General features: G+C 36.4%; 1 protein-coding gene across 1 annotated transcript; it reads left to right on the forward strand.

Annotated features, from left to right (window-relative positions):
• Positions 1–1024: 1024 nt before the first annotated feature.
• On the forward strand, positions 1025–9829 carry LOC139148324 (phosphoenolpyruvate carboxykinase, cytosolic [GTP]-like). Its single transcript, XM_070719704.1, has 9 exons — positions 1025–1402; positions 2625–2888; positions 3279–3463; positions 4447–4650; positions 5132–5319; positions 6147–6485; positions 6847–7048; positions 7730–7825; positions 8446–9829. Exons 1-9 carry the CDS (start codon positions 1374–1376, stop codon positions 8901–8903), a joined length of 1965 nt encoding a protein of 654 aa, XP_070575805.1. The 5' UTR covers positions 1025–1373; the 3' UTR covers positions 8904–9829.
• The last annotated feature ends 629 nt before the right edge of the window (positions 9830–10458 follow it).

Genomic DNA, 10458 nt, shown 5'->3' on the forward strand with positions numbered 1-10458 from the left:
ATTTTCACATATTTTGACATAAAACAGCAATATCACTTTCAGTTTACTCACATTGCTATGAGTAACATCTGTGCCAAATTAGGTCAATTTTGATGCAAATACCCTTAATTGTGAAAGTGTTAAATATAAAAATTAGCCGTATCAGTAACTGAAACTCCTAAATTACTGGAAAACTTGTACTTTTTGTGATTAACATTAATCAATTAATGTTAATGGCAGGAGTTTATAAACCTGTTCTGATAACATCTGACATGTCTGGACAATCAATCATGCAAATTATTATTTATGACACAAAACATGCCCACCCTAAATGCTGTGTTTCTTGCCATTTCACAAACAACCTATGAACCAGATTAGATTCTGATCCTGCCAGCCGGACTTGCTATCAGTCACACCCACACTTATAAAAGACAGTGGTTACAGTGAATGAAATAATTGTATCCATTCATTATATGTTAAAAAATGTAAAATTTTGGATTACTTTCATGGTAAGTTTGAATATTTCATAACTGAAAGGCACCCAGTAAAATGCTAGTCGGTGAGAAAATATTCAAAATATATAAGGACTAAAGAAAGTAAAAAGAATTAATTCACCAGATGATTTTTGTTTATATCCACAGGAATGAAACATACCATAAATAAAATCAACACCCATTTGAACACTTTCATATTTTGACTCGGAAAAATAGAGGGCAATTTTAGATATTGCCATTGAATATTTTTAAGACCATGCCATTCTTTTGATTTATTTTATTATTTTTACATATGTTCTTGCTGCTTCTGATGTTTGTAGTGAACACTTGATTTCAAAGGGGTGCAAGATGGGTAATAAAACTTGATAAGTAAACTAATAAAGAAAATGAATTCATGAAATTGAATGACTCCCATATGTGTATGGGCCATTGTATGAAAATGAACTGCTTTGACCTCCGCTGCTATTGTCATGTAAATCTCATCATATGGTGTGTGAATTAGCCAATGGGAAGCGTTGACGTGACACACCTCCGGACTGCCTTTGCACAGCCTTTCATGCAATATATCATAGCGAAGTGAAGTATTTTTTTTTCGGGTTGCTCAAGATTTCATGGCAATTCAGATATTTATCGATTAGATAGCAACAACAATTTTCTTTTAATTAAAACATTTTCATTTGCATCGGTACAAACGAAAGAATATCAAATATACAGTTTCATGGTAAACGTAGTTCTAGATCAGCGGAATGATACAGATGTACACGTTGCTTTCGGAACTTTCCTCAGACCTTCGCATCTCAAGCAGTGCAGGTGAGGTCCGTGTCTGTGTCTTCAGTAAAGGTTCCCATGTATGATTGAGACTCCGTGGAAACAGCTGTTGATATTTTAAGAGTCACCAAAATGCCATCGCTATATGTCAACCTTTTGCGGTAAGTACATGACTTATATTTTGTATCGCTCGAGAATAAATGTAATTCGTAGGGAAAGTTTTGATTGTGCCATTGCAACGATCGTTACCGCTGCAGTCCTGTCCCTGTCAAAATTTCAATCTAGGAAGGCATCGACATCGTAATTTGTGTACGTGACTAATGAGATTGCGTTGGTAGTTCGGTTGAAGCTTCTCAACCTTTCTTAACACATTAATGGTTATTATCTTGACATAATTGGTAAATTTGTCGGCTGTTTAGTAAACCGGTCCAATGTTCGAAGGATGCCGTACATTTCCGAACTCTGTGTACGACGCTGCACGTAGAGCGTAGTCTGCGAACGTTTTCCTGACCGGGTAGAGGTCATAGCAATGTCATCGATGCTTTCCAATTCGCACGTAGTCTATGGAGTGAACAAAAAAATCCACCAAGGTTCAATGTCTGATATGATGGGACCTACGACAATTCATGATGATCTGTATTTCGATAAGAATAATGATCTACCATGGAGGTAACACAGTACCAACAAATGGCAAATAATTATAATATATTCCACCCCAGTTGCAACATTTGTTTGACCTCATTCGTCGTGTCATTCGACGGGCCGACCTTCCGCCTTGTGTTTTATTGACCTTGTCGTTTTTATATTTAGAAAAAAATAAGTAATTCAAAACTGAGAGTAGATAAAGGCGGATATTGTGAGATCAGTTCGAACGATCGGTCGATTGGTGTAAAATGTTATTTGGTCAGTGCATGGAGGTAGCAGAGATCTCTGCTACCCCCATGGTCAGTGCATGAAAACTGCTCCAACATCAATATTGTCTGTCTCTAGAACCAGTGAAAATAGCTAACGAATGCCAACGTTGACTTCGATTCAGTTCATAAACGGTGACAATTGAGTAGTTCTCACATGTATTTATAGAATGATGTACATTCTTATGACAATCGTTTTGTACCATTTCAGATCACTATGAGTAGAATCATCATGCTTACTTCAATATCAAATAATGTAGAGAAGTAATCATATAGCTTTCTGGCATGTAAAAGTTCTATATTTTCTGATATAAGTTTGAGGAATTGGATTGTCAGTGTCAAATGCTGGCAAACTGAGTCTATTTCATAATACATGAAAACTTGTCAAATATGAAGGCAATGTCATGAGTAGATACCCGTATTTCTACGTGATATATGAGTAATTATTATATGTACTTTTCAAATCCCACAGCCGTTCCTCTGGGTTATGGAAAGCAGCCCACCAGCTGAACAGGACACCATACATTTTAAGTTTGAATGCAAGAGCATTATCTGTTATCCATGGGAACCTAGACAGCCTTAGTAAACCTGTGAAAGACTTTGTTGAGAAGAATGCTGAACTGTGTAAGCCTGCAAACATCCACATATGTGACGGTACACCGGAAGAGTCCAAAAATCTTCTCAATCTTCTCCAAAATGAGGGAGTACTCCGACCCATTAAAAAGTACCATAATTGGTATGTAAAACATTTTTACTAAGGTGCATAGGAAATTTGCTGAATTTGACATTTTCATATCTCATGATGTAGAAAAAGTGTTGCTTTGTTAGTTTGCATGTCCTTGGGTATTGCATTTAACAAAAACTTCTTTTGAAACAACCCACATTATTTTGATTTAACAAACTACCCAGGAAATCTTGATTTAATCATTGTTCTTTGAATTTACGTGCAATTATCTACCGTTGAAAGTGATTTAAAGATGGTGTGATTTTGCATTACTTTAGATGATGTGTAGTGATGTTTGTCTAGTTTTATCAGGCTGCATATGTTTAGTCAAGGTTATTGTTACGCAGGCCTTGAGAATGTAAAGCTGGAGTACTAAGTTAGTGAGAAATCTTTACTTTCCAGTTGGCATGCAATAACAGATCCTAAAGACGTAGCTCGCGTCGAGAGTAAGACAGTAATCTGCACACCAAGTGAACGTGACACAAGGCCTATTTTGGGTAAAGGAGTGAAAGGAAAATTAAATCAATGGATGTCACCTAAAGAGTTTGAAGCAGCGAAGAATGACAGATTCCCAGGAGCCATGAAAGGTATTTGCATAGTCTACAAGGGCAGTTAAGGTGTACTTTGACTTCCATTTGATATTGTCGATTGCCCTTTGACTCCTTGTCATGATTTGATTGAATGTAATATACTATAACTATTTTGTCATTGGTAATTCTTTTTTGAAAATGAAATGCCTATTGAACAGGAAGCTGTCAATGGTCAAGACCTTGCTATTTTAATTTTGAACTCTCTTATAAGCATTTTGGAGCTTATCAGATAGGCTGAGGGTTCTTCTGTTTCCATCTTCCTCTTCCAATGTTGTACTTCAACTCTGAAACAGCTGATCAGAAAACTCAACTATTTGGTCTACAAGTCACTAGAATAACCTGGCTTAGATTTGGTAAAATTATAATTAAAATTGCATTTTCAAATTTTTAGGAAGAATTTTCTCATTTTTGGTTAAAACATGTTTTCATATGCCACTGATTTGATCAGTTTCAAATTTGATGTTTGGTTTGTCAGGAATGTTCTTGAATTTTATTGAATAAGGTAAAATTAATTTGTGTGATATACATATAATCTGATATATCTATGAATTTCACATAGTAAGGTCTTTACTGAATTATCATCAAGGAAATGGCTGAAACAGCTCAGTGAACTGAATATTATTGCTTGGATGGTAATGAATTCCTATTTCGATTCTTTTCCCCAACTACAGTAAAATTGAAATTGCTGGTTTGATTCTTTTCAATTGATATTTGTCTATTGTAGGAAGCCTGGGTTGGAGTGTCCACAAAAGAATCTGTTTCTAAAACTGGTTAAAAATATAGGCAAATGTCAGTTTTTATATACACATTGTACAGTACATATTGATAAGAGTTAGTCAGGTTGTGATCTTGAATGCTAATAGAGATGTTTGTGCTACTCTCCACTCTCATAGAAAGTATGTACAGAAAAATAGCATTGCAGAAAATATTCCTTTAATAAGTAATGAATAAACTAATATTATAATCTTACTTTTTTTCAGGTCGTACAATGTATGTTATTCCCTTCAGTATGGGACCAGTTGGCTCACCTTTGTCTAAAATTGGCATACAGTGTACAGACTCTCCATATGTGGTTGCTAGTATGAGCATCATGACAAGAGTTGGGACCAAAGTACTTGATGTTCTTGGTGAAGGAGAATTTGTCAGGTGTCTGCATACACTTGGCCAACCTCTTCCTATGGAAAGTAAGTGACTCGCACATTCAGGAATTCTGTTCATCTGATAGCAAAGTTCAAGAAATGAAGTCATTGTTGGCTGTGAAAGGCAAAGGTAGTATTGGAATCAGTCATGTTGATTCACTTTTCCAGTAAGCTACTGGACATCTCTTGTGTCTTTCTGTGCATAGTTCTGTGCCATTTGAGTTCTAAGAAATTATAAGCATAGAAATAGGTACTCTTGTTGTTTGAATGTCAATTGATTAATTGAGATCTTTTTTGAAGTCATTGCACAAACTAGTAAGAGTAGCATTGTAAAGTGTGCCATATCACTTGACAATCTACTTCAATATCACCTGACAGGAAAGAAGTAGTTAAAATTAATAGAACACTTTGTAGTGTAGTTTGATTCTGTTTAAGTCTTGAAAATGAAAGTAGTTGTTAATGTCTTTCATTGAAAATGACTGATTGAGTGAAATGAAGTGTATGATTAATTGTTTGTCATTTGCAGAACCACCAGTGAACAACTGGCCTTGCAATCCAGAGAAGACATTGATAGCCCATGTACCTGCCAGCAGAGAGATCATTTCATTTGGTAGTGGCTATGGTGGCAACTCATTACTTGGAAAGAAATGTTTTGCTCTTAGGATTGCCAGTTGTATAGCCAGGGATGAAGGATGGTTAGCAGAGCATATGTTGGTAAGGACTTCTCTTTGTAATCTTACTGCTATAAGTATATCAATTCAGTAATTTCTCAATCAGATTGCAACTTACATGGTACAGCACTTGGTCACCTAACAAAGACATCATAGTCCAAACTGCTCAGCTAAATCTCACCTCTTAAAAAGACTTGTTCAATAATCGAGCTAAGATTAAATTACATGCTGGGTTCTGTGATTTTTCACAGGTCACATATCAGACTGTTTTTCCTCTGTAAGATAGTAGTAGGTGTTTTCCTATCCAACCTTGCCCATGACTGTTGTCATTTTCAATGTCAAGGTTTTGCATTGGTAACCAGGTTTATATAGGCAACTTTGGCCAGGGCCAAATAGGTCCCATGTAGCACAGTCGGGACACGATTGGTCCAATACTATTCTGACATCATGCGTCCAGATTGCTTTTATAACACTGAATTAAAAGTTCCGTCATTGTAACAGGGATGCAAATTTGTCTGTCTGAACAGAGTAGTTGTTTGTATATTACATTTACATTATGTGATCTAGTGTTCATGCCTCAATTGTGTTCATCCATTTTTATTCACATAGTTTCCCAAAATTCTCACTCAACTGATACATGCTTAATCTTGCCTGTTTTGGAAATGTTCCAGTCTTTTCTTGAAGATTTCTGTCAAAAAAAGTGTAGAACTCACTTTCAACGCATGTTGTGTATTGGCATTTATATACCTTTTCAAATCTGTTCATATTTGTCATTATGTTGCTTGTAGCCTTTTTTCTGTGTTTTAGCTTTGTTTAACTGTGCAGTATTGTATGATCTCATCTTTTCTCATTTCCCATGGCGTGTTACAGATCTTAGGTATCACCAATCCTAAAGGGGAAAAGAAATACGTAGCTGCAGCCTTCCCTAGTGCATGTGGTAAGACAAATTTAGCCATGATGAATCCAACACTACCAGGGTACAAAGTGGAATGCGTTGGTGATGATATTGCGTGGATGAGATTTGATTCCAATGGTGTATTGAGGGCCATCAACCCAGAATGTGGTTTCTTTGGTGTTGCACCCGGTACATCTACAAAAACCAACCCCAATGCAATGGCAACCATTACTAGTAATACAGTGTTCACAAATGTTGCCAGCACTGATGATGGTGGTGTATTCTGGGAAGGACTGGAAGATGAAACTCCAAAGGTAATAAATTACTGTTACATTCTCAGCAGGTAGTCCTTGCCATGCTCATAACCCTAGACCTGTAGCCACAGCTTGGACAGAATGGAAAGCATTCATTTATTACATTGTTATTGAAAGTTTTACAAAATACAGACAATTTCTCACACCATAGATCTACAACAGCATTCAAGCCAATGACATCTTTATTTCTTGGCTTGGCTATGTATAGCAATGTCAGGCCCTAAGATTTTCTTCCCACACTGCTTCAGGCAAAAACTGCCAGAATATTTCTTGAATGAATAATGTGTGTTAATTACAAAACCCTGGTCGTTGGATGTACAACATATAACGCTGACAGGGCATATTACTATTTTTGTCATAGGGAGCAAAGATAACTACATGGTTAGGAGTTGAAAACTGGAACAAAGACATGAAAACAGCAGATGGCAAGAAAATGCTGGCAGCACATCCTAACTCTAGATTCTGTACACCAGCAAGACAATGCCCTACAATGGATCCAGCTTGGGAAAGTTCTGAGGGTGTTCCCATCTCTGCCCTTATCTTTGGTGGCAGACGTCCACAAGGTAAGCTGATATTTCTGGTTATCTACTTATCAGTAAATAGCCTAGTTGGATAAGCAATAGGAAACACTACGTCCTGGAACACACCTCTAAAATCTCTTTCTCAGTTTATCAGTTTACAGCTATGTGGCTTCATTTGGCACTGACACATGCAAACAGCCTTTGCCCAGAACAGTGACAGTGTTGTAAATAAGAGTTTTTATCATAATAAATAAATCAAACAGGCAGAGTGGTTTGCAACTGAGGCAAGTGATAAAAGAAGCATTTCTCAATTTTTCAGTGAGGAAAATGGTGAGGGTTTTCAAAATACATAGTGACTAGTCATGTTCAAGCTTGATCCTTGTGAAACAGACTTTTTGAAGCAATATACCGGTATAGGCTGTGTGGGAAACAAATGCATACTATTGCCAAAAATATGGCCAGTCAACATGAGAACATTATGAATGTGATTGTACGTACACATTCGCACATACATATTCTGTTTCCTGGTAAAACTAAACAGTTACAATTTTGTTTTTGCCAATTTTGGGTTAATTGACGTAGTATTATGACACAGTCACTTACACACTATGAATGTAAACGATTTTGCCAAACTCTCAGTATGGTGAATTGCTATTTTGAAATTGTACTGTGTACCTTAGTGGCAATACTTTAGTTGTCTCTTGTGTACTCTGTCTTTATCAGGTGTACCACTCGTGTATGAGGCATTTAACTGGAAACATGGTGTCTTCGTTGGTGCAGCAATGAGGTCAGAAGCTACTGCTGCTGCAGAACACACAGGTAGATATAGTCTTCCTATGCCTTTGCAGTGAAAAAGGTCCAATGTCACATTCTTTGCAACTAGTTTTCAACTGGCATCATTCTTGACTTTCAAGTACATGTAACAGCATCCATAAGTTTGATTAGTTGTTTGTAACCATTCACAAATCACAATTGTATGCTAGGATGTTAAAGAGGCGTGTTCTCAGTGATCTTGAACTTATAAGAAAACTGTCATACTTGATAATTATTTCAACTGAAACTTGAAAATAACTAATAATTCCAAGGGAAAACATCTGCCCAGTGTACAAATCAGAAATGTGCACAGCTAATGTTCTGTGTTTGTGAATATGCCATTTTGAAGATTTGACAAATATGCAGTGTTGCAGATTGCACAGGGAACGTGTATCTGAATTGAAGATTCATTTGTTCAGGAGGGGAATATATTAGTGTACAGATTTAATGTTCTCGTTCCAAGAGTATTTCTTTAATCCATACAGTTGACAAGTCTGTGTAAGGTTTATATCATTATTGATGCAATTTTCAGAATCAGTTGTAGAAACTTCAGCATATTTTAGCTGAAGGACAGTAAATGATGTGTCCAAAAAGTTTGACTACACTTTCTGTGTCTTATATTTCAGCCAAGGTAGTTATGCATGATCCATTTGCAATGAGACCCTTCTTTGGTTACAACTTTGGAGACTACCTTCGCCATTGGCTGAGTTTTGAAGACAAATCAGGTCTCAAACTACCCAGGATTTACCATGCTAACTGGTTCCTGAAGGACAAGAATGACAAATTTGTCTGGCCAGGCTTTGGTGAGAATTCCCGTGTCATTGACTGGATCATTCGTAGATGCATGGGTGAAGAGAGTGCTGTAGAAACACCTATTGGTTATATCCCCAAAGAAGGTGCACTCAACTTTGATGGACTTGACTCACCTGTCAGTTACAAAGAACTCTTCAACGTTCCAAAAGATTTCTGGCAAAAAGAAGTGCAGGAGATCAGAGAGTATTTCAATGAGCAGGTCAACCAGGACTTGCCGCAAGAAGTCGCTGATGAATTGAAGGCACTTGAAGAACGTGTATCCAAAATGTAAATATGATCTGAGAAACTGTAATAGGAGGATCAGACAGTTACTGTGAACAGTATGTACTTTGCAAAGAATTGCGAGTTTGGAGCAAACAGTTGGTATTGACACTGGCAAGATTTATGCTTTCAAGCAAGAAAAGCCTGAAATAACCCCCAAAACATGAATGTTAAATGTCTTTAGATGATGCATTGGCATGTGTTCACTTCATGGGGGAGGTAGAGGCATTCAGATTACTAGCAATTAGTCCGCTGAACAGAATTGGTATATTATGTAAATCCTGTTTTATGTCATGGCATGATCAATGCTTTCAGTTTTAAGAAAAAATTAATTGATTTGTGAACTCAAATTTGCGTATCTTCCTCTGAAGAATTTTCCATGCATGTGATGCATACATGGCACCACTGCTCATAGGATTCCTCCAACAACATATTGTGAATTATTTTACTTTTAACTTAACAGAGAGAGAGAGAGAAAAAAAATCCGCCAAAACATCATCTTATACTGACATTTTGATACCTTGTTTCTACTTCTCTGTACAGAAGTATTTGTTCTGTATTTATTTCATCTGGCAGACTCAATCACTGATAAAATGTGACAAATTTAGAACATGATTATTGATAATCAGTACTGATAATATTGTAATGTAAACTCATAGTTTGCAAAAGCATTTCTCAGAAATATTGCTGCAGCTGCAGGTATGTTGTATGAAGTAAATCACCTGTAGATTGTTAGGCCATCATAGGACATTTTGTCTGAGATATATGTGACAAATAATGTCTGGATGGAATGTTTCACAACCAATACCACACATTTCATACTTGATGAAACAAAATATATGTACAGATTTTGTGCAGCTCTGATTGTAAGTGTTTGTATTGTGCTAGATGTACAGAGGTAAAACAAGTTATGAAATAAAATAGTTTTTAAGCTCATCGGTAGTTGTTTTGTCTTTTTTCAAATCATGAAGAATTATTTTATCGTGGCAGAGGCGTTTGAATGTTGGTTTATATAGTTCGGGAAACATTGATAAGTTGTTGGCGCAGCACTTTAAACAAGATACTATGCAAAATCAGTCTTTTATCAGAGTACATATCTTGGTTGATAAGGGCTCTGTCTCGAGATTTGCATACCTAAACGATACTCATTAATATACTTTTCCTTACTGAATAATAACATAGTGTCTCAGCAATTAGATTTCCACTTTTTTGAAGGACTAAGTAATTCGTCATTTCATTCTCAGACTCACAACTTAAATATGCCATGTTAGCTGTATTGGTGATTGCTGTAATTTTATATTCAGGTAGCAGGAAGTTTCTGTAGTGATATCCTGGAAACATAATTGAAAGATAACCATCTTTTTAAACAAACTGCATCTTTGTACTGATAGACTTAATTTTTTGCCATTTAAGGGGGTGCTGCACCCAACACAGCGTATTTTGTTCAAAAATCACTTTTTCGCAAATATTCTATTTTAACTAATTTGTTGACCCAAGATTAAAATATTGGTTGGGTTCACCTTTTAGCTTGTCAAGCAGTCGTAAGTTGCATGATACAGAAGTGT

Source organism: Ptychodera flava, chromosome 13 (genome assembly GCF_041260155.1).
Source record: "Ptychodera flava strain L36383 chromosome 13, AS_Pfla_20210202, whole genome shotgun sequence".
Classification (NCBI taxonomy): Eukaryota; Metazoa; Hemichordata; class Enteropneusta; family Ptychoderidae; genus Ptychodera; species Ptychodera flava.

Coding starts and splice junctions, on each gene's coding strand:
- LOC139148324 (XM_070719704.1), top strand. CDS start 1,374: ATGCCATCGCTATATGTCAACCTTTTGCG. Junction 4,651..5,131: donor CCAACCTCTTCCTATGGAAA/GTAAGTGACTCG, acceptor TGTCATTTGCAG/AACCACCAGTGAACAACTGG. Junction 7,049..7,729: donor TGGTGGCAGACGTCCACAAG/GTAAGCTGATAT, acceptor TGTCTTTATCAG/GTGTACCACTCGTGTATGAG.